This window comes from Nuphar pumila, chromosome 2 (genome assembly GCF_984573655.1).
Source record: "Nuphar pumila chromosome 2, dmNupPumi1.hap1.1, whole genome shotgun sequence".
NCBI classification, from domain to species: Eukaryota; Viridiplantae; Streptophyta; class Magnoliopsida; order Nymphaeales; family Nymphaeaceae; genus Nuphar; species Nuphar pumila.
The window spans coordinates 89,238,250-89,263,585 of NC_143250.1; the positions used below are offsets into that span (position 1 = coordinate 89,238,250).

Genomic DNA, 25,336 nt, shown 5'->3' on the forward strand with positions numbered 1-25,336 from the left:
TGTTCACCGCATTCATCTCGAATCTCTTCTGCGATTTTCATTTTGTGTGTGTCAGCAATAAAGCGATGTTTAAACATCAAACATTTCATAACGATGTTGACTATTAGCATTTCGAACATTAGAAGGCTTCGTTCATGCGGGTTGGGCACCGCTGGTCGTTGTCTTTTAGATTCTCGTGGCGGCTCGGTTAGTTTCGCCTCCGCAATTAGAAATGACGTCAATAATTGGCAGAGTTCTTCGCGGAATCCAGGTATATCAACCTGCAAAAATAAATTCTAATGTGGAACCAATAAACATGCATTTAATCACTAATAACAGAGGCCAAGAAATGGCATACAGCGTCGAAACAGGGTTCTGCACCATTGTATATCGCTTCAATGTACTTTATTACAAATACGCCGCAATCAACGCCATTATTTTGTAAAGGAGCATGGTATGCAGTGCGATAGATCCACTCGCTAACGTCGACTCCCAAAATGGCTTTGACGAAACCGATCTAAGAATAAAGCGGCCGAAAGTAAATTCATGACCCCAGTAAACGACACGATACTCATATAGATGGAATCTTACGAGATGGGAAATGTCAAGTCGTAAACCACTGTCGACTTCCAACGAATTGTAATACCATAGGATGTCGGCCAGCCAAAATCGGTACGATATCTTTCCCTGACAGAAATCGCTCATTTGTGGGGACAACTTCAATGCAAACCGTGAAATAGGATTGCAATTCATGAGGTCAACAACGCAAACGGCAATGGTTTGTCCCTTTGTAAACGTTGTAGGTCAACAATGATTTGCGGTGTTAAATAATACTAGTATAAAGCGACAATGAACGTTTGTTGTTAAAAAAACCGATAAGGGCTAAGATATGTGACATGAATATATCGATGTATACATATTTGATAATCAACTTAGTAATCGACAAAGTTTATTCATACCTAGAAAACGGGTTTGTTCGGGTCGGGTCAATATCCCACTCAACCATTGTTATAATATGAAGTCGAAAAGATGGTTTTTTAATTATTTAAAACCCAATCATTTAAGTTGCAGGTTGTTTTTTATAAAGGGTGGCACTCGAAACGATGGGTTTTTAATTATTTAAAACGCAATCATTTAATTTGCGGGTTGTTTTCAAAAAAGGGCGGCATGGAGAAGGACATATTTTTAATTATTTACAACGCAATCATTTAACAAATTGTATCGAGAAATAGTTGTGTTGTATGCGCTTAACAAATGCTAGTAATGATGCTCTTCGGTAATTAAAGATAATGTACAGCGAAAGATATTTTGTTGTTGTTCTGAAATCGTTGTATAGCTCACATTACGTGAACGAAAAGTGCGGAAATGGATTTTCGCGATTCCTAGCAACAAAGGCACGTAATGTTCGCTTTGAACAAAGTTGTGGATTTATATAAGACCAAAAAATATTTCTACAATCAAACCCACATGCTACGTGCTACCGTGATTTGAACTACCAGGTCCCATCACATTGATTAGTTTTTAGAATAGCTCTCTGACATGCCATTGTTCAATTTCATTAATGCAGAGGGTATTTTATTTGAGATTTGCTCTTTGTTTATTAAAACTGTCGTATTTATTTAAAAACTGACAGAAGGTGATAGGACGTTTCATTAATATTTGAATGACACATCGCACAAGTTAAGGATGTGTTCCACTTTGCTTCGCGAATAAGGAACCGACAAACTGACAATTTCTGCAAAAGCGACTTGTTCTTGAATCGAGTATATAGGCGCTTCGACGCAGTTGTTGTATCCGTGTAGACTCTTTTCATATGTATGCAATATCATAATTAAAGGAAAAGTCGTTTAAAATTCAAAAAATTTATAAATTCTTACACAAGATTTCATGGTAGTAGTAGTGAAGTTGACGTTAGACCACCATTTCTGAACAGCAAACTCGTCTTATCGTTGTGTACTATTTGTAATTACAAAAGCGACATTAATGGCTCGTGTTCACCGCATTCATCTTGAGTCTCTTCTGCGATTTTCATTTTGTGCGTGTCAGCAATAAGGCGATGTTTAAACATCAAACATTTCATAACGATGTTGATTATTATCATTTCGAACATTACAAGGCTTCGTTCATTGCATACATCGCAATCTAATTCTACGATTGTCAATCATGTGAGTTGGGCACCGCTGGTCGTTGCCTTTTACATCCTCGTGGCGACTCGGTTAGTTTTGCCTCCGCAATTAGAAAAGACGTCAATATTTGGCAGAGTTCTTCGCGAAATCCAGGTATATCAACCTGCAAAAACAAATTGTAATGTGGAACCAATAGACATGCATTTAATCACTAATAACAGAGGCCAAGAAATGGCATACAACGTCGAAACAAGGTTCTGCACCATTGTATATTGCTTCAATGTACTTCATTACAAATATACCGCAATCAATGCCATTATTTTGTAAAGGAGCATGGTATGCAGTGCGATAGATCCACTCGCTAACGTCGACTCCCAAAATGGCTTTGACGAAACCGATCTGAGAATAAAGCGGCCGAAAGTAAATTCATGACCCCAATACACGACACGATACTCATATAGATGGAATCTTACAAGATGGAAAATGTCAAGCCGTAAACGACTGTCGACTTCCAACGAATTGTAACACCATAGTTGTTTTTCGTGTAAATCCATCACGTATAAGACCCAATGCTTTTCAGCATGCCAGAGTGTAGGAATCAATATCTGCAAATAGATCGTAAAAAATGATGTTAGCACTGTTATGTTGTGACCTTGCACTCTAGGGGTGTTTACTTACTTTTTCATTAGACAAAAGGTCTCCGCAATGATTACCGTTAACTCAATAAGGTAGGCCGTCTTTAAATCCACTGGAGTATGGCAAACGGCGTAAGATAGTTTGCAAACTGAAACCTTATTAACAACAATGTTAACATACGAATCAACTGGACTAAATCAATAACCAAAAGCAACATAAAATACTACTGATATACCATGAAATACGGGTTGACGATGCTTATAGTCTTGCTTGGCGTGTTGCTTTTAATATAACTGACGAAATCGAATATAGTCTGTTTGCAGCAAATATGTTGTTGTTAACATACGTACACATGACTTACGTATATAGACAACTCCTACTAGTTTCATACGAACAAAATTATTGATCATGTTGCACTGTGCGAATTCATTGTGCATTCTTTTGATGTCCTGCAGGAGTGATTGACTAAGTTCTAGCCCAACTTCATCGATGGATTGTCTACTGAAATGAACAAGCACATTGCAATGAACAATATTGAAATTACATTATAGAGTACACAACACAAAGCGCAAATACGGCATGGAGACGGATTTTGATGAAAATGGAGACGATATGTAGACAATATCGTACCGATTCGCCATTGTTGGTCGTGTAGCTGTCTTCCTTTGCCTTACATGTTTGAGGGAGGAACACCATGTTTATAAAGGTACCGTCGGTTTGACTATTGCTGGTTCACGAAGTCTAAGATAATTGCATCGTCCAGTGCTTGTGCGACTATATATGAGCCAATAGATCTACTACTCAACCACCCTGATAAATGAATAATGTATGAATAATCAAAAAACTTACGAGACATCCTTTGCTGTCCGTACGCAACGCCTAATGGAAAACAATTATGGTGTTACATTCAAAACTGTTTGTGACTGGTTTCCCTCCTTATTCAATTCCGCAGCATAATTCCAAGCGCGTCGCCTGATCATGTTGAGGTTGTCCATCCTATTCGCTGGACAACGATTTGTAGTAGTGATCATCAGCTGAATGACGATTTGTAGTAGTGGTCTGTCTGTGTCTATGAACTCAACTCCATTTTCATCCTTTGTTGTCTTCTCCTCTTTAACAGCCACAACTATCTTTTGATACTTGTCAACAAGCCGTTGGTAGAAGGATGGCACACCCATCGCTGGATAGTTTGTGCTATGAGTCGGACAACGATTTGTGGCTTCTGCAGGAAGTTGATTCATGGCATCACTGAATGGCGATTTGTGGTTATCGTTGAATAGCGATTTGCGACATCGCAACATAGTGATTTGCGGTTGTCCTTCGAATGTCAATCTAAGCGGGTTCAAGTAAGCTTTTTTGGGGCATTGATCAAGGTTGTGATTCATTTTATGATCTGAGTAAGCTTTCACATGCGCTTTTCAGGTAGGTGGTTGCACAATGTTGGACTTGAGTAATGTTAATAAAAGGAAATTATTTTATGATTTGAGTTTTTTTGGTTGATTTAAACAAGTTCTTTATTTATTGAATTGTGATTTACATCCAATAATTAGAATGTGTCCCGACATAGCTGCCAATCTACTTCCAACATTGAAATAGAAAATATAAGACACATACTACAAGTTTCATAGGAAATGCAAACCTCCTCCCAACATTGATTATATACCAAAAGACTTCTAAAGCGCAATTTACGATAAATAAAATAATAATCAATTTTACAAGATGTTTATATGCACAAGTACAAAGAAAAAGAAAGGCACTCGTAGCATATGGACATGACACTATCTTGGAAGTAGATTGGCAGCTATGTTGGGACACATTGTATTTATTGGATGTAAATCGCAATTCAATAAATAAAGGACTTGTTTAATTCAACCACAAAAACTCAGATCATAAAATGATTTCGTTTTATTATCATTACACAAGTCCAATATTGTGCAACCACTTAGCTGGAAAACGCAGGTGAAAGCTTTCTTACATTATAAAATTAAGCGTAACCATGATCAATGCCCCAAAAAAGCTTACTGGAACAACCCTTCTCAACCCGCTTGGATTGACACTCCAACAATACCCGCAAATCACTATGTTGTGATGCCACAAATCACTATTCAACGATAACCACAAATCGCCATTCAGTGATGTCATGAATCGACTTCCTGCAGAAGTCACAAATCGCTATCTATCGGTTTAAGCAAATCCAACCACGGACCACAAGTCCTCACTGACAAATCACTATAAACTCTTAACAAATCCGACAATGTGGAAATCGGGTCATGCAAAGAGGCATGACAGCTAAATTAATCGCCCACATGAGATTCATGTGTCCCATACCTATCTGTCGAATGTATCAGAGCCTGTCATGAAATAGAAAATATAAGACACTGCATTAAGTTTCACAAGAAATGCAAACCTCCTCCCAACATTGATTACATACCAAAAGACATGTAAAACTGAAGCTACTGTTGCCGAAAATCTGGTCGGGAGGAATGAAGGTTTCAACGTTTGGTGTTACTTCTATAGGGTATTGTTGTATGTTGGACATTACACGAGTTAGATATTGACAAGCTTCACGTAATGGAAAGCAATATAATGTCTTACATACTTGTTCATTCGAAGGGCTTTGTTGTTTTTTATTACAGCTTGGTTGTTTCTTAGTCCTTTTCTTGCCAACCAATTCTAGTACACCATTTGCCCTCCGACGACTGCGATCAGAGGCCGGTTTTCTTTTAATACCCTTCGCTTCATAAATATGTCCATCATAATCAACAACGTTCACTACTGACTTGTTGAAGATAATGTTTACGCTTCGGCGCAACTTCTCAGGAGTGTTGAGTGAAACATGATTTTCACATACGTTGTTCGATCCCATTATCTTTGATTGGTATTCATTGGCTGCAACGGACTTAAGGTGAATTAACTCCAAGTTTTCAAGTAACTGCATTGAAGCTTTTCTCATGCATAAATAGCCTTCTTCACTTCTCGATGCCAAATCAGCAACATGCATAAATGACCTACACAGTTGTTAGTAACGGGAGGCTATGTGGCACTTCTCGTCAACACCAGATTTACTCACATTGTCCATAACAATGGTTTCAATCTTTGCACGTCTCTTCCATCTTCGCATTACGTAGGACTCAGGTATTTCTTGTATCTTCTCTTGATTGAGTTCCTTTAATGCATGACAGTATAAAATACCTTTGAATTCATACATTTTGCATGAACATTCAACTCTTCCGTTGTCAACATTGTACGTGACATGTGCTTCTCGCCTTTCGTGATGCTTTTCGCCCTGCCATAAAATATGGTATTTGTGCATATTCTCGGTTTGCATGAGTCATTCTATTTTGCAATTCATGACATGTAACACCTTTTTCTTGATCCATTCAAATACAGTTAGTGTATATAGAGCTGCAGGTCGCATCAATATTTTCATGCCAAAAGTTAAAGGTTGTGTGTTGAAGCATTTCACGTCTTGTTCAAGCTCATTCTGTCTTAAACCGTCTACAAATAATTCATATTGTTCCATGAAACGAAACATTGTCAAACATGAATACAGGGTTTTCTTCAGCGTGGCATGCATAGATTCAGCTCTTTGTGTGCTTATCATACAAGCACAAAAGTATTGTCTTCCATATGGCAATGCCCACTTCTCCTTTTCTGCATATAAATTTTGTAACCACAGACAATCTTGAAGGTCGTATGTCTGAATCATTTCCTCCCAATCAGACATAAAGGTGATCTCGTCTACGCTCTCAAGCACACACCTAGTAAACTTTTTGTCAAACCCTGTCTTCTGATTAAATATGTGTCCTATGTTCTTTGCTGCATTTTGAAAGATATGCCATAAACATAGGCGATGATGTGCATCTGGCCACACGTGAAGCACTGCAGCCGCAATTACGTGATCACCATCTGTAAGTACAACTTCAGGTTGCTTCCCGTTCATTGCCGATGTAAATACTCTGAACAACCACTCAAAGCTTTCCTTGGTCTGGTCATACAAAAACGCCCCGCCTAATATACAACTCTGTGCATGATGGTTCACTCCGACAAACAGCGCAAATGGCTACTGTTCAGTATTAATCTTTACTGTAGTATCAAATACAAGCATATCATTGAAGCATTCATAATCTACTCTTGACTTTGAATCTGCCCAAAACATATTCACAGCATATCCATCTTCGTCCACTTGCATTGCACTAAAGAAACCATGTTCATTGCTTGATTTATTCTGTAAGTAATCAACCAAAGAACATATTTTTCCTTTCTTCATGTTATTTGTCCTCTTTCTTCTCAAGTGGTTTCTTAGATCCAAAAGTGTGAATGGCACATTATCGCGACCACCGTCGATGTGGGCAAACAAATTGTATGTCTTCCTTGGTGCAATGCTGGCACTATCGGCTATTTCAGTCATTGCAGCATGCGCTACAGTTACTTTACGATGTGACCTTATCATAGGAGTCACAAATGATGCAGATAAATCATGATTATGATCACTGATTAAAGTACGAACTACAAATTTTTCATTCGGATGTCTTCTCAAAACCATTCTCGCTTGACATCCACATCTTGATTCTGGCATGCTCCTTGTTGGATTTCTCATTGATTTCTTCCAACCTTGCTTGGAACAAACATACGTCTTTCTAACCAAGACACCCAGTGCATTTTTTGACCAAGAAAACCTTCTCACACTGAAGCCAACTTTTAAGGCATAATTATTGTAAAATTTATATGCAGCTTCCTCGTTATTAAACTGCATTCCTTCTACAGGCACAAAGTCAAGTGTAGTTCCATTTACATTCCCAGTTTCTACACTTTAGTTAACATCAAAACTTTCTGGATGGAGGAGTTTTTTGTCCTTTGCTCGAACCGTATTTTCCCAACTTTTGAATGCGGGATATTTCTGTCATTTCCTCGAACTGTCATTTCAGGGCAAGAAAAGCAAGTAAGGGTGATTAAGTCTTTGCAACAGCACCAGAGTCCGATGCAAAGTTATGTCATCATACACGGGAATACGAGCTCCATGTGCCTAAATAAGTGGCGCTCATTCGACCCCCCGAATATAGACGTGGGATTCAGTGAATCATCGGAGGCGAACATACACCACCCTCCCATTTTCGGGTCTAGGCTTTCATTTTTTGTGACTCGACAAAACCCAAAACCGAGCTGAACTCAACCCCGGAAATTTGTTATTTGGGCAGGTTTAAATATACCCTAGTAGGTAGGGATGGCAGTGGACCGGGGATGAAGGGTATGAAACTGGGATGGAGGCGGGGACGAAGGTTAAAATCCATCCCCGTCCGGGGGTGGAGGCGGGGATGGGCGTGCACTTTTCCCCGCCCCGCCCCGTCCCCGCCACGATCCCTGCCTCATCCCCGCCCCAACCACTTTTCCCCGCAATATCCCCACCCCGCCTCATCCTCGTTTGAACCGGGGATGGAGGACATGAAATGGGGATAAAGGCGGGGGTGGAGGATAAAATCCATCCCCACCGAGGATGGAGGCGGGGGTGGAGGATAAAATCTTGAGGCCGGGCGGGGGTGGAGACCTTGTCCCCGGCCCCGCCCCGCCCCACTGCCATCCCTACTAGTAGGTTGGGTACCCGACCAGTTGACAACTCTTTTTCTTGAGGGTGAGGGTCCTGACTGAGGAGTTTTCGTACCTAAAGGATCCATCTATGATATACCTACTACTAGGATAGGATGTGGGTTTCTTCATGTAAATAAAGAAAAAATACCATTGCCTTGGCGGTTCACCCTAGTAGGTTAGGGCTTCTTTGATGCATCGTCCCCCCTCCTCAAATCAAATGGTGTGACCGGTCGAGACGGTATATGAAACAATCATTGGAAGCCTCTGAACGCGTGTCTGCTACGTCCAAGGAATGGTATTTCACCATTCCACCTCCTGTTACGAAATGAATAACAAAAAGTCTAAAAAAAGGGTCATTCAACCCGATGTTTCTCTCTCCTAACCCCAGATCTCTTCTCTCACTCTTGCTGCCTCCCCACCCCCAAACTCTACTTCTTATGAGCGATAACCACCGTCCCTCCAGCAAGTGACAACCACCGTCCATCCGACCAGCCTCAACCACCTCTTCGAGCTCTCATCCTTTCGACAAATATGTCTACCCTTCCGACAAACATCTCTTGTTGTAGTAGTAGATTTTAGAAAGGGATATTCATGTATCCTTAGATTTTATGGATTTTAACCCTTGTTTTTTTCAAATCATGAGTGAATGCATGCTAAATCAATTTTTTTTGTTTTAGATATGCTTAGATTTTAGGGATCGTCAGGTATGCTTAGATTTTAAGGATTTTAACTCTTGTTTTTTCAACTTGAGTGAAATAATTTTTTCATTAGTAAGACATCTTTGCATGGTGAGGCAGTAAAAAAATGGTATTTACATGAGTTTTATATTGTTTTGGTATTTGGATTCAATATGAAATCCATATGCAGGGTTAAAAACTACAATAAATATGTTAAAACATTGATATTGGTGGGCAGATCGGGTCGTATGATCCAAAATAAAGTTATATCAATGTGTGTTCAAGGCACAGCGTAAATCAAACAATGTACATAAGTAACACAACCTCAGTACGACTCCAAACAAACGCTAGATTTGATACAGTTAGCTTAAAAATGCCGGAAGAATCTGAATTTTACGAGTTTGATTCTACCTCGTATCAAATTCTCAACAGGTATAGAGTAATATAGTGGGGTAGGTCCAGACTCTCTTTATGTTTACCATTATAGGGTGAAGCCAAGAACTTAGCCGCTCTCGCTAGATCCCTGTTCCTCTGCCTCACAGGGAGTGGGCTCATGTTGAGTGAGAGTTCTTGGTCATCAGAGGCCTCCTTGAGAAAATCAAGGACAGATTAGATGTTTGACTAAACACAATTTTTTTGTGTTTTGAAATCACAACTGTCCATAACTTCAATCACCACCCTTCACTGTGCAAGCAGTGGAGCCCACAAATGTGCTGATGTCATCATTTCACAAACAATGGATGGTAGTGATTAAAGCGATAAACGATGGTGATTTCAAAACACATAATTTGTTTTTTGTCAATCATCTTATCTGTGCTAGAGAGAATCTCATTTCGCGGATAATGTAATGCCCTGTATCATTGCTTAACATGGGTCCATGTGACCCCACGGGCCAGTATTGTACAGCCTGGCAGGCAGCATTTTTCGTTTCTTGAAACGGAGACCAAATAAGGTCCTAGACGCCGTTCATCGCAAGATGAACGGCATCCAAACGACCATGAGCGGGACGTCATCGCTGCCTCATGCTATGTATAAATTAACGGCATCCGCACAGGTTTCACGGTTATGGACGGTAAGGCGGATTATCACATTTGTGTTTATGCTTTGAAGAGCTACTTATAATAGGAACCTCACCCCTCCAGCCGTGAAATTCTCTAGAAATTCATAAGTTTTTTTTTTCCTCTCTTTCATCTGGAAAATCTCATCTAGCATTAATGTTAGATTTGCAAATAGGAAAATAAAATATTTTTTTTCTCTCAACAGTTTGTCAATAAAATTATAGTACTTATCAATATAAAATCATATCACAACACCTTCTTTTTAGATGTTAATATCGCAAAATTATCTGATAGCAGTGGGCATGTCCAGGCCAAGTTAGAGCTTCGCCCAGCCCGGCCCGGAGATAACCCAGTTTGTTTACTAACGGGCTGGGTTTTTGCTTGGTTCTTAACGGGCTCGGGTTTGAAGAGCAGCCGATGGCCCGCCCCAACGGACTAATGTGAAGCGGGCTGAGTCTAGTTCACTCAGGCCCAAATTCATTTGTAAATAGTAATAATTAACAAGTTTTCAACTTCTCATGCACTCAATTAATTATCTTTCTAGTTTCTATAAAATTAACCTAACTAATTAGATTAATAGTAATTGTTACCAAGTTACTATGCAATAATTAAATTTGTTATTTTTATATTATTAAAAATTAATAAATAACTCAAGGCCATGTTGCCAGCCCAAGCCCAGCCCACATAAATAACAGGCTAGATTTCGGCCCAATTCTTAACAGTCTCAAACCTTAAACCCAGTTCATGGCCTAAACCCAGTTCATGGCCGGCCAGGTCGGCTTGGCTGTTCGGGCTGCCCGGCCCGTTGCCCACCACGATTGTCAGAACATATCAACATCTGTGACAAAATATCGTGATACTTTTGTGACAATTTTTAAAACATGGCGTTATAGCAATACCTTGAACCAAGACAAAAAAAAAAAGAGGAAAAACGGAAAAGCGTAGCCTCTGCGGCTTTTTTGATTTGTCTTATGCGTGGGAATCTAAAAGTAATAAAGAATGTGAAGAATCTAAAGCCTTGTCTGCTTTTTGGTAAGGAATATATATATATATATATATAAAGAGAGAAAAGTGGTAGTTGCCTCCTACCACGGATTGCAGATCTGACCTTACAATGAATTTGACAGGGTTAATTTGCTAGGAAAACGATACTTGCATAAAATTTTATGATATCTTAAGTTTTGGATATTCATATAAATCTTATATCATTGATTTTTAAATCTTATAAAAACCTATTTGTGTATCAGAACCGAACAATCCAAGAGTAGATTTTTATAAAATTAAACATGTAAAACACATTTGTATGGTTAGATTTGAGGAACATATCAAAAAAAAAATCAAAAGCCTGGTAGACTAACAGTAAGCAGCTACGTACCACCTAATTTATATACAGAGAGAGAGAGAGAGAGAGAGAGAGAGAGAGACTGATAACTGCCTATCACTTGTTTAGCCTACCGCCAACCTCTCACGAGTGAACAAGTGTTTTTGAGTTGTTTTTTAATCTGATTCTGCAGATGTATTGGGCATGGTCGATTGGATACTTGGACCATGCTTTTTTGTCAAAACTATAATTTTTTAAGCCTTAAATATTTATAAAAATATTATTCAATTTTTAAACCTTGTAAAAACCTACTTGCAAATCCGAATTGGATAATCCAAGAGTTTATTCCTGTGAAATCAAGCACTCATTTGTGTCGTCAAATTTAAGGAAACCATGCATAGAAAAAACCTTCAAAATCCTTATACGCTGACGGTATACTAGACAATTGGTAGGCAGCTATCACCTATATATATATACAGGTGTGTGAGAGAGAGAGAGAACTAATATTAGGCCCTTTTTTCTCATTTTGCCCTGTTAGCATGTTTTTTTATGAAAAAATATATTTTTATGAGCCAAAAAAAAATTAATGCCTTCATGAAGTGTCCAAATCCCATACTCCAAAAAGTCGGTGCTTATTCTTCGAGCATTATACTCCTTGGTTGTTTGGAAAACCATATTCCTGAACCCTCTCGAGCATCTTCTCAACTTGGGAGCAGATCGGGTCAATTAAACCAGGCCCCAGTTATCAAATGGGTAGTCGGATCTTCGACTTTAGATGTTCTAGGTTTGGTCTGCCTGTGTGGTCTCAAGCTTACCAAACCTAATCTAGCTCGAGTAGCAAACCGGCTGAGTTGGAAAAGAAGCGAAAGATTGTCTCCATGGAGATTGATTCGTCCAGCCCATTCACCACTCCTGTTTAAAAAGGCCCGACTCATACGGAACACACTCTAAACCCATGCCGATAAGACCTCAACAAACCCTGAACCAGCCAGTACTAAGGACAAGGTTGGTTGGGCCCATCAGTTCCCAAAGTGCCTAAGATCGGGTCGGGTCCACTCCTTCGCTCCACGTGGCATTGCCAAATCATTCAGATGCAGATATTGTTGTGCGTTAGACTTTTCCTTATCTCACCCTAATGGTTAAAAGGCAGTATTTTTTTTTCCTTGTTTCTTTTTCAAAAACTTTTTTTAACCCGTCTCTTTGTAAGTAAGGACAACCCTTTATCTACGAGCACAATTACCTAACTCTAAGCTAAAAGTGGTGACATAGAAATAAATTTCTACCAAGGAAAAAACATAGAAGCTTCTTCAAATGCAATCTAAGGCAGTCATAACAATATTCATCGGTGAGACTTCATTCTCAATAATAGTTTTTTTTTTTTTTGGATAATCCAAGAGAAAAAAAAAACCAATCACCTACCGCACATTGGCTGGCCTTCGGTTAGTAAAACCCTTGAGGTTTTCCCTGTTCATCCAGTTTGGTGTGGCAAGGGACGCATAAAGCAACTTTTTGAGCTTATCACAAACGTGAAGAAAGACAACGGAATTCGAAAAAGATAGAAAGAGGAAAAAACACGACAAGATAGAAAAAGATAAATTTGTTTTTATTGGTCTGTGATTCTTGATTATCCGTAGCCCTTTCGGTAAAAGAAGCAGGAGATAATCCTAATGGCGTTCATGACACGCACACGCATTGGTCGCCCCCTCCCCTTATTTAAAGGGTAGGGGCCTTCTCTAGGCCATGCATCCCACAAGCCGCTACTGATTAATTACTAAGAGCAATCAGGCCTTAGACATGCAAACCCAGCGCTCACACAGCTTCAGCAGGACGAGCTCTTCCCAAGAGCGCTGCGAGGAGGAGGACAACCCTTTCTCAGTCTTCCAACGTCCCAGCTGCTTCCCACCAGGGACGGACCCCCAAATCATTAACGTCTTCGATTGCGTGGACAAAGATGGCAGCGGCATCATCGACGAGTCCGAGCTGCGGACCGCCCTCTCCAGGTGCAACCAGACCTTCAGCACCCGAACCGTCCGCTTCATCATGTGCACCTTCTCCAAAGACGGCACCAGAATCGGTGACCACTCTTTCTCATTCCCCTATCCAGTCATTTTCTTTCTCACAATCCTGCCATATGAATATGCCATTTTCAGCTTGCATACTTGACCACTAAACTGTCATCTTTGGCTGTTTGACAGGTTCTGTCATATAGCAATTCAATTGATGGGATCTCTTGTCGTTTAATTTTCCACTCTTTAGCTTTCTTTTTGGCTAATACTTTTTATATTTAAACCAACTCGAGAGGCTGTTGAATTGTGTAGAACAGTTCTATCTGGACACTGCTAATCGGGTGCAAAGGTGTTCTGAACAAGTTTAGCTTTTGTCTCGGGCGTTCCGTTCTGCATTTTCTTTTTTCTTTTTTCTTTTTTTTTTTGCTTTTTTCAAATTTATGAACCAAGTGTTGCGGACACCGCTGCTTCTAGGGTAAGGGTGCAATGCAACACGGTGGGACACCTAGTGTATGCGCGGGATACCGCGTTCCAATATTCAAGGCACCCAAACAAAGTCACATTGTTGCAAATCATTTTTCTGAGTTCATTGCACCACAATGTCTAACAATGCATTCCCCAAAGTTCATTTTTTTTTCTTACTTCAAACGATAATATTCAACTTTCAGGGCCCAAGGATTTCGTTGATGTTTACAATTGTCTTAAGCGGTGGAAGGTACGTCAATAACCATGTGTAGTCCTTTTTTCTCTTTTTTCTTTCTCCAGCATAAAAATGAGAGAGAACATAAATATTTCTAGTAAGTTAAGTTACAAGATTTGCGTTTCTTTATGTTTTTGCAGGAGACCTTCGGAAAGACTGACAGGAACAGGGATGGGTTCATTGACACCAACGAGCTGAGATGTGCTCTGAACAATCTGGGTTTCCCAGTTTCTCCAAAAATCGTCTCTCTTATGATAGCTTCATACAGTCGCGAAAAATGCAACTCGGGCATCGGCTATGACAAATTCGTTGAGTGCGTACTCCTACACCTTTATATGGCTTAGCTTAAAGAAGATGCACTTGTTTCTTGTTATCCAAAGTCACATTATTTATCAAAAATATAGATGGGCAAGGTAATTGATGGGGGATTATGTTGTTCTGCAGGTGCTGCCTCATTGTTCAGGTATGAGGATCCTAACACAATTAGTTTGCGTATATGAGAACTCTGTGAGTGGGGGGTGCATTCTGTTGATGTGGGGCCCATGGAATGTTGTCCTGTGATTGGGTTGTGTCACATAAGCAGGCAATTATGTGATCTTTGTACCCCCCAACTCCTTTCGATCGGGTGTTTTCAACATAAAAGTATGGTTTTTTTTATTGCTAATTTTTTACACAAGGTGAACCATTCAGTTTTGTACTCCTTAAAAACCAGCTTATTCAACACAAATTGGATGTTTTTGACTAAACAAACAGTATAAAATCGTATCCGTAGGGCTTGATCCACAAGAAAAATCAACAAAATGTGAAGGAACTAGTGGAATCTACTAGGGAATGGTACCCATGAGCATAGTCAATGTTTTCTCGAACATGTGTGTGTCAACTGCACTTATCAGATTAAAATAACCAAAATACTCTTAAAATAATAATATATTTGAAAATACATGATCATGTTTTAAGATAAAAAAAAAGGTTACTTTCCGTTTATAAAATTTAAATTTGTAAAGTACACTTCTATTTTTATTTTTTTTAAAGTATCTTGACATTTTGTTTCCCTTCAAAGTATATGACGGGAGGGCATGAGCTGTGTCCAAGTTGACAGACCAACCCCATCTCTAAACTATAGGCTTGGGTCTTAAGTCATGGCCTGTTAAGGCACGGACACATATTCAACCTGATAAGAGCCAGATCGGACATGGCTGGTCAGTCCTTAATCCATCAGTCTACAATGGGCCTGATTCAAGCCTGTCTGACAAGCCGGGTTAACCCGTCAGACTCTCTATTAGACCAACAACACTCCATTTTTCACAATCAATGTCAAGTCAAGTTTCCAATCAAGCATTGGACATTTTTTCTGCTTCTCATTTGCAAAGATGATAAACACAATTTGGTTTTTTCCACCGATGCAGGGTCTGACTAACAAGTTCAAGGAACAGGAGGCTTCCGGCTATGGCACGGCCACCTTCACCTACGAACTCTTCCTGCAATCTGCCGTGATGTTCACTGCTGCATGAGACTTTTCAGATTATGCTGTTAGAGTGTTTATGTTAGTGTGTTTAATATGGTGCCCTCCCTCTATAAAAAAAAAAATAAGGCTTATACGCCAGTGTCCTTAGACGTGGGCATCAACTCGTGGTGTTTGTCCTAGATACTTCGTTTTCTACCTCTGTTAAATAATAATACTTTATATGCATCTATTCCTGCAGTTAAGTTTGTGAGAATCCAAGATGTAAGCATGCTTTCACTGGCCAAAGTGCACTCACTTTTTCACAAAACAATTGGGGGCAAATACATGGAAGATCATGATTTTATTATTCAATCTTCACGATGACACCCCGATCACTTACCCTTGCACCAAGTAATGGCAAATGCCTTGAGACCTAAGACCCAGAGGTACAAACCATGAATACTTTGTCGGGTCTTATTGGGCTGGATTCAGACTCAGTCGGGTCAGCCCCTTTAAACCCGAGTAGTAAACAAGACGGATCAGGTCAAGTTCTATTGAGATGATCATTCATAGCGACCCGAGCTAGATCCATTTACTGGTTGGGGTTGGGTTAAGGGACGAGATCAATGATAGGGTCGAGTACATTGCAAGGTGCTCGGTCCAATCACTGGATGCCACGCATCTTATCATTAGCGACGGTGGGTCCCAGGGAGTCCCTTTAATCATTCATTGCTACCCGGAGCTTGCATCCTTTGCACTGAGCCAAGTACCGGATCTACACTCCACGCTCAGGTCCAAATATTTGTTGGGCTTCAGCAGGGTGTGCCAGCCCTAACCTGATCCATCTCTGGTTCAGTACCAACTGTTTATCGAGTACCTGAGCCAATGCTCAAAACTACATATCAGGACCTAAATTTTCACTTCACTTGTCAAATAGAGACATGTAGTTAACTTCGTAGTTAAAATCCATACAGAATGGTATCTTTAGCATTTTGTTTGAGCAGGCGTGTTTGCTTATTTTATTATGTGACAGGGCAGTTTTAATAATTTTTATACATAACTCACGGTTAATCTAAATTATTCCATCTGAGATTTCTGTTTCACAGTCTTTGTGATTTTTTCTTTTTGTTGATGAAGGAACCCTAATTGTGAAATGGGCCAGCCTTCTGGTAAAACTTGGGGTTGATCACACGACCACCCAGCCTTATGTGCCCCAACTGTGATAAAGCATCGGTAGCCCTCATGTGCCAGCGGGATTTGATCCTGAGCCCTCAGCTTGACTCAGGACCCCGCTGATCACATGGGTAACCACCGTGGTGGTCAGTCTAAGCGAAAGGTTATGTCTTGAAAGGTTTCTTCAGAAGAATATTTGACTCTTCTTTAGAATATGAGGCAACAGACAGATCTAAATGGAATTTTCCCTTATCTTTTCAATCTGGATAATTTTGAAATAACCGACCAAGTTTTTTTTTTTTTTTTAAAGGCAAGCTGGGGCTAGGCAGACTCCTACCAGTTATACAATGATACCATTGGGATTTGAACTTGCAACGTTGCAACACAAAAGGTGACGTGCACTAGCTGCTCTTACCAGACAACCGGACAAGCTGATCCCCCGTTGGTACCAACGACCAAGTTTTTATTAAAATTAACATGTCCACCATGGTTTCGAAACTTATCAAATAGGTCCTATATGTTAGTCACCTATAAGCAAACACCCCTATTTATACTAGATGCGATTTCACGAGTTTCAGCATTTTTTGTTATGGATGTAGGCACGGGTTTCAGTCAGATATCCCACCTGAACCTGTTTGATTGGGTTTGGTATGAAATTTTAAATCTCATTACAGATTAGGGTCGTATTCGATTTTAAATAGCAAAGTCTAATCGTGTTTGGAGTCAGATTCATAGTGACAAAAGTTTAAAACGGCAATTTCTCGGCAGTGAATTTCTTGGGAGATTTTCAACTTTTTGAATATTTCTCGAGTTTTTTTCGGCAAAATCTCGAGAAAAAATTAAAAAATTAAATAAATTCTCAAAAAATCTAAAAAAAATCAAATAAAATAAACTAATTTAATTTTACATGCAAAAAAAGTATAAAATCTATTTTCAATCCTACTAACCATATCTAAAAAGTATCAAGCATTTGCATCAAATGTACTTTCATTCAAATAAGTGTCAAGCATCAACTAAAACAAGAACAAAAACAAGTTGACCACAAGTTCATGAGAAAACAAACATTATAGTGATCCAAGTTTATACAAAAAGACTATTCATTTGCTATTAACTAAGAAATCAAAAGTTTCCAACAGAAAATACACAAATAGGCTATGTATGAACAGGCTACCTAGAAAGCTTGCATTGACAATATCATAGTGATTCAATAAATATCTAATGCAATTTCCTTGATGATGAGAGGGATTTAGACCTGGCCAGGCTATCCCAACTTCACAGTGGATATGTCATAGACTCATCATCATTGTAACAAATCACACAAAAGCTCACCATATGGATGACCCATTTCAGGTTATTCGAAGTCTTAATTTTTCCCAATAAAATAAACAAAACAAAAACTTACTAATAACCATATTCAGTATACTAAGCCAAAAAAACTTTGGCTCTTCAGTTTGTGTTCTTTAAGAAGAAGCCACACCCTTATAGCAATTCATTGTTCACTCGTTATATCTGACAGAATTACCAGAAACCATTCCTTTTTTAAATAATATGAACAAACATATTTACCAAAATAACGGAAGCCAGAATGGGAAAAAAAAAACAACAAAAAAGACGAAACACCCACATACCACAAACTTTGCATGTTGTTTTTCAACAGTGAACCTACTAGAGAGTTTCCAACAGAAAATACACAAATAGGCTATGTATGAACAAACTAGACCAGCATGCACACAAGCAACATCACTCTGAACAAACCCACCAATCAGTGTTCCAAGACACCACATTCCTCTCAGGCATTGCAACAAACAATTGGTGGGCATTGTCTTTTGAAGCATGCATTGACAATGTTATTTCATGAATAAACATTTCGCTGGGGAATTCCCTCAAACACTTTGTGGGCATTGCCCAAATCACCAGAACTCTAAGAGTCTGCTGCATAGGAATGTATCATCAAACAACGAGAGCCTAAACATTTGGCCAAAAATAACTCTACCCAATATGAATGTGTGTGCGTGTGGAGAGAGAGAGAGAGATGAACCGGTTGCAGTCGGGTTGCCTCTCAGTGCTCTCAGGCAGAGCCACACGTTTGTGTTTTTGGCAAACAAGTGGGGAGTGGGGACTCACCTAGGGTTTCAAGCTTAAGAACGCATGGGAAAAAAAAAACTGTGACAAATAATATCGCGAGATTTAGTAAATCTTGCGATAATATCGTGAGATTTTGTCACAAAACAAAAATCTCGCGAGATTTAACCGTTTAAAACGTTTACAATAAATATCACATTTTTTCGCGAGAATTTAATAAATATCGCGATATTTGTCACCATGGTCAGATTTTGTTTTGTATATCGACGCCATCCGACTTTTGTGAGTTAAAAGGGATAGAGGGGTAAGTTCTAAAAATGTATTTATTGAGGTATAATAACGTATTTGACTTGTGAGATACAATTAGGGTGTCAATGGGTCGCGTTTGGTTCTGACTCAGGTGAAACCAAACCCAGGCTTGATTTGAGATGATGGTATCAGGTCTGGACTCAGATCCAATCTGACCCACCATGAAAGAAACCATACCTAGATCTTATAAGGGTTACATGAACCATACCTGGCAAAATAATATTTTCTATCTTTTTTACATTGAAAATTTGTGGATCTTAGTCGAAACTCAGGTCAAGCCCGAGTCTGGTATGAAAATTTCACAAATCATACCGGGCTCCATATATTAATCGAACCCTTCAAGTCTGACCCGGATTATAATCAGATCTTCTCATTTATTACCAAACCCTAGCCTATATGGTTTGGTACGGGTCAGGTCGGGTCAAACCCGATACATTGACACCCCTAAACACAATGAGTACATCCTTGCCACCTCATGCGCTCAATATACTTAAATGCAAACTTTGCTGACAATAACATCAATATGAAAACTTTATTTGGACAATATTGTCCATTCAACAAATTCTATAATAATCTTCAAATGCCACGCTATTCATTGACATCTTTACCATGAAAGTTGCAAATTAAAAAAAAAAAAGGATCCGTCCCGGATCAGAGTCGGATTTCAGATTTTATTATACTAGACGAAATTAGATTCTGTTGCAGTAATTTCATATCCAAATCTGATTATTAGAAGGAATCCATTTAGTCGGATTCAGTAACAAATAGATAGAACCCGGCTCTAACCTGTTTACATCTCTCTCTTTGTTTTGTTATAAACAATTTTCAATTATACGTTTTTAAAATTCAGCATATAATTTACTTTTTAGAAAACTTGAATTTAATAAATGCATTAAATATAAATGTTAGATGTGAAAGAAACTAGCCCACATGGGCTCCACTCTCAAACCATACAGACCGGCTTGGAAATGGACGTTGATCCACTGACAGCCTACGCCATAGCCACTGCCATCTCTCTCTACACAGGCGTGGTCATTAGGGGTGGCAATTTCTGACACGACCCGCCAACCCGCCTCTTAGGCGGGTTCGGGTTGGGCTCAAGCCAACCCGTTTAATAAACGCGTCGACCTGCGTAACCCGTTTATTAAACAGGTCGGGTTCGGGTTGGGGGTATGCCAACCCGCCAACCCGGCTGACCCGTTTAATAAACGGGTTAGGCGGGTGGGTCAACCCGCCAACCCGTCTGCCAACCCGCCAACCCGACCCGCCAACCCGTCTGCCAACCCGCCAACCTGACCCGCGAACCTGAAAACCCGTTTACCCGACCCAACCCATTTATTAAATGGGTTGGCGGGTCGTGTCGGGTTACCCGTTTATTAAACGGGTCGGGTTCGTGTTTGACACAGCTGACCCGTTTAATAAACGGGTCGGGTTCGGGTTGAGGTATGCTGACACGCCAACCCGACCCGATTGCCACCATTAGTGGTCATGCACCACCGGCACAGGCTCAATCTTGATGCAGGAGCGGATGCAACCTAGGTCCAAAGGATCCATTTGGATTCTATTTTAATTTAAGTTTTTTATTTGAGTTTTAATGTAGATGGGTCTTTTTTATGTAATGGATCTATCTCATATCTAATTCAGGATTAGGGTTTTTTATATTCTCTATAAATACATTTTATAGGAGTTTTCAGGAAGCCGATGGGATTCTTCAGAAAACTCTTTTCTTTTCTTTCTTTTTATAATTTGGTGTTACTATTATTATTATCTTTTGATTAATTGAATTTTCTGTTTTGTAGGTAATCATAGTTTAGTTTTCTGAATCGGGCAACAGATTTGCACCAGTCAGAGCAAGATCTTTCTATTGGTTTGAGAGTTCATATCAGCAAATTTCAAAAGATAATGTCAAAAATCCTAAAAAGGAGCATATGAATTTGATGAAACCCGACATACATAGAATACACAAGACATTGGAGAGGGTGTGTCATGACCTCGAGACGTTTGAGTAAAACTTTGCATGATAGAATCATCTAAAAATCATATGATGCAAACAATCAACAACAACAACTACGCCTTCATCCCAAAACAATTGGGGTCGGCGATATGAACCAAAAAAGAAAATCATTCTGGGTCTTCCACATGAATCCTTCTCCTCCAATCATTTTTATCCAATGCCATGTCCTCGGTGAGGTTCAAAGCATTCATATCCTTTCCTATCATCTCCATTCATGTCTTCTTAGGCCTACCTCGAGCTCTTTTAACTAATATATTTTCCCATTTCTCCATCCTTCTAACTGGAGCATCATTAGGCCTTCGCCGAATATGTCCAAACCACCGTAAATGATTCTCTCTCATCTTATTTTCAATGGGTGCAACGCCTACCTTCTTACGTATCTCCTCGTTCTGAATCTTATCTTTTATTATATTTCCACACATCCATCTAAGTATGCGCATCTCAGCTACACTCATTTTTTGAATATGATGTCTCTTGGCAGCCCAACATTCCGTACCATATAGTAAAGCAGGTTTAATAGTTGTCCTATAAAACTTTCCCTTCAACCGCAATGGTATTCTATGATCGCACAACACTCCAGTTGCACTTTATGGTGTACAATCGAAGCCTTGAAACAATGTATGGTGTATATGATGGACTCGTTCAAGAAGCGTAACATGTAAAGTATGAAATAGCTCTTGATCATGATGTTGTTTTGTTGTTCACATGTACATTTTACTATTTATGATAATCCAGAAAATGCTTCGATAATCAAGGTGAAGATGTCGATAGTCTTGTTACTATAATCGAGGAGATGAATCGATAATCAAGAAGATGTCGATAATCAAGGGGATCATGACGATAATCAAAGAACAATATCGATAATTAAGGGACTAAGTCAATAATCAAGGGATCATAACAATAATCAAGGAAATGACTCTATATTCAAGGGGATAATATAGACAATCAAGGGAACAAGATCGGTTGGGCATACGGTTATTGTAAATGTATCCAATTTTTATCTTAAGATGTGTGTAATCTATATATGTATCATCCTTTTTTAAATCCTCAAAATTCTAAGAAAAAATAAAGATTATTTTTCACATTCTTGATTCAAGTTTTCTTTCATGATATCAGAGCACTCAGGTGACATCCCGACATGATGGATAGCAAAAATGAAAGTGCATCAAGACAGAATCCTGAAGAAATAGAGAGCCCCTTTTTTCTCTATCACTCAGACAACCCTGGCATAGCACTAATATCACAACCATTAACCGGTGACAACTATAGCAAATGGTGTTGTGTTATGAGTATGACACTCTCTGCAAAAAACAAGTTTGGATTCGTAGATGAATTCATTAAAAAACTGACTTCTCCCACCAAATATGTTGTTGCATGAGAACGATGCAACAACATGATCCTGTCATGGCTCATCAACTCGTTGCATCCAGATCGATCCTCAAGCATCATCTACGCTAAAACCACTGCCACTACAAGAAAAACGCTAATTAACGATGGCAATTTGCGACAAAAATAATTCATCACAAATTTGTGATGGATTAGCTAGAGAAAAATAGTCATCCCTAAAATTGGAATTAGTTGTGGAATTAGCAATGGACAATTTTTGTCTCAAAATCCACTTGAACCCCCAGGGCCGAAGCACGCATCAGTTTCCCTGCAACGATTCTCAACCGCGTTGCAAAGGCGAGGTTTGTGGGTCTTGATTAAGAGCTGGCTGCATCGATGGATAGGGCAACGACAGTCTGATGGGAGTCGATCTGAAGGTGGAAGACGGGGCCGTAGGTCTGGGCAAGGTCGCAGTGCGGGAGTGGGCTGCGCAGGTTGAGGTTGTCGATGTTGGGTAAGGGTCTGGGTCTGGGGTAAGTTGAGCTTTCGCCGATGGTGCATCATTATGGTCGTGTTAAGGAAGATGACAGCGCCTACTATCACCGCTGCACAAACCATTAGCATTTTCCAGACGAGCTACAGAGACGGTGACAATGGTGAGCGGACTGAGGAAATGATGTAAATTTTGGGGAGTCAAGGCAATGTTCTGGTTCAAAGAGGCCAAACGTCAAACCCATCTTTGTCTTTTTTTTGCACTATTTTACTTTTATTTTTCTTGAAAGACAAGCTGGGGTTAGAACAACCCTACCAATTATTATTCAGCGTACCACTGACGTTTCAACCTACAATGTACCGCCTCAAAATTTTAATCCAAAAATATATAAAAAAAATTTAATTCAATTAAATACAAGGTCTCGTCTATGGCATTGCCTTAACTGAATTATGCTCTAAGGAATCATCATATGCAAGCACAAGTGTTTAATAGCTTTATAGAATTGAATTCAAGAAAAAACATCCAATTGATAAAACCCTTTTATTAAATAAATTCAAAACCACAGCAAAAATATTATTTTCAAATTGATTAAACATTCTGGGCGAGTTACATGTATAAAAATATTTCTACCAAACCATAAACAATTCTAATTCATTCATTCAATAAATAAATTATTTGAGACTAATTTAAATAAAATCAATAAGCATTTAAATTAAAAGTGTTCCAAGAATCAATAATTGGTTCTCATGGCACCATCGTAGCATCCTGCAACTGCTCTAGCTCAATCATTTTATATTTGTATGATATAAAATATAAGGTTCAGATTACAATGAGTCTCAGTAGAAAAACACATCAACACTTCATGTATACACAACACTAAACATACAAATACATGCAGTCAATAATCATATACATGCAATCAATAATCATAATCATCCAACTGAACAACTAAAATAGTTAAGTTCAGAGAAATATGGTACCAAAACATGTCACAATTAAATATCAACATCCAAAACACAATTTCAACATATATAATTATGAAAGTAACTCCATAAATATAAAGTGTACATACTCAAGCAATGCATGAATTCTTTTGTTTAAAAGCTTTATCGGGTACACAAAGAGCAATTATAACTCAGTCCAGACCACTCAAGGATTATTGTACTATTTATTTTAATTTAACCGAATGATTGATTAAGCTAGAATCTCACTGGGGGTGGTCCAATGCTGAGAGAAGCTCTCCCAGTGGTAGCAAACATGATCAATCCTAACACTCTGCAGAGATAGGGACATACCACATAAGACAAATTGGCAAGCCCCCTAACTCCATGGACTGAGGACCAAGTGAGACCTCCCACCCACAAAATAAAAATAGTATCCACGCAAACTGTATCACCCTCTCTCTCCAAAGTAGACATGAGATCTTCGATCAAGTGAGTTCGACAACCAATGTCCAAAACTGCTAGGTGTCATCCATGATCTCACGATTTTGACAGTTAACGCCCAGAAATCATCGATTTCGCTTGTCAACACTCATAAATCACTAAATGTGATCCATGATCTCATGAATTCAACAATCAATGCCTAGAAATAATAAAGTGTGAGGTTATCTTATTAAGGTCATAGGTCAATCCAGTTGGGCAAACAATCCACTCAATGTGTTCTCGGTTGATCTTCTAGAACCAGTGCTCAACATGCAATTTAGGATCAACAAGTACATACATATCATTTTTCACAGTCTTATGCACCAACAAACATGACATACTTTATTATCATTTTATGCACAATCATAGTATCTTGTACTTAATTATTAGCATATGCAGATCATCATGTCATAAACATAACATGGTCACATGTTGTATATCACAACACTCTATGCATATACAACCTTATATGCGCACATATTGCATGTCATAGAACTATTGTGATCATCGCAAAATTTTTCCTCTCGTAATATTCTCTCTCTTCCTTCTCTTTTCCTTTTCCAGCCTCTATTTTCCTCCTTTTTAAAGGGAGAGAAATAAAAGACGGAAAAGAAAGAGAGAAGAGAAAAGAAAGAAAGAAAGAAAGAGAGATGAGGAACCATTTTGCGCGGTCTCACTTGACCTTGATTTGAAAAATATTTAGAAATTTAACTCGCCTCCGTTTTGAAAATTTGCGGGAAAAATGAAGAGACGGGATTCGCTCGTCGGTACGAGGTTCGACCGTTCCTGATGCCTTTACCAGGGGTAATCGAACCAAGGATCGAATCTATGCCTTTTGCTTTGCCTAAATATTATCTAAGAATTTATTCTAACTCTAAAATGCACAAAGAATCATGCTTGTGCTATGCAAAGATGTATGCTTCTTTTGAAAAAAAAAATTCTAAGTGTTCTGAGATGAATTTGGTAAGGGAGTGAAGAAATG

General features: G+C 39.1%; 1 protein-coding gene across 1 annotated transcript; it reads left to right on the plus strand.

Moving 5' to 3' along the window:
- Nucleotides 1–13,003: 13,003 nt before the first annotated feature.
- Nucleotides 13,004–15,783, plus strand: LOC149846017 (calcium-binding protein CBP-like). Its single transcript, XM_089997825.1, has 5 exons — nucleotides 13,004–13,457; nucleotides 14,058–14,104; nucleotides 14,230–14,402; nucleotides 14,534–14,552; nucleotides 15,496–15,783. Exons 1-5 carry the CDS (start codon nucleotides 13,178–13,180, stop codon nucleotides 15,598–15,600), a joined length of 624 nt encoding a protein of 207 aa, XP_089853951.1. The 5' UTR covers nucleotides 13,004–13,177; the 3' UTR covers nucleotides 15,601–15,783.
- The last annotated feature ends 9,553 nt before the right edge of the window (nucleotides 15,784–25,336 follow it).

Bases quoted from the DNA above. Each gene is read 5' to 3' on its own strand.
- LOC149846017 (XM_089997825.1), top strand. From the start codon at position 13,178: ATGCAAACCCAGCGCTCACACAGCTTCAGCAGGACGAGCTCTTCCCAA. The intron at 13,458-14,057 runs GTGACCACTCTT...TTCAACTTTCAG, and splicing joins CAAAGACGGCACCAGAATCG to GGCCCAAGGATTTCGTTGAT. The intron at 14,105-14,229 runs GTACGTCAATAA...ATGTTTTTGCAG, and splicing joins ATTGTCTTAAGCGGTGGAAG to GAGACCTTCGGAAAGACTGA.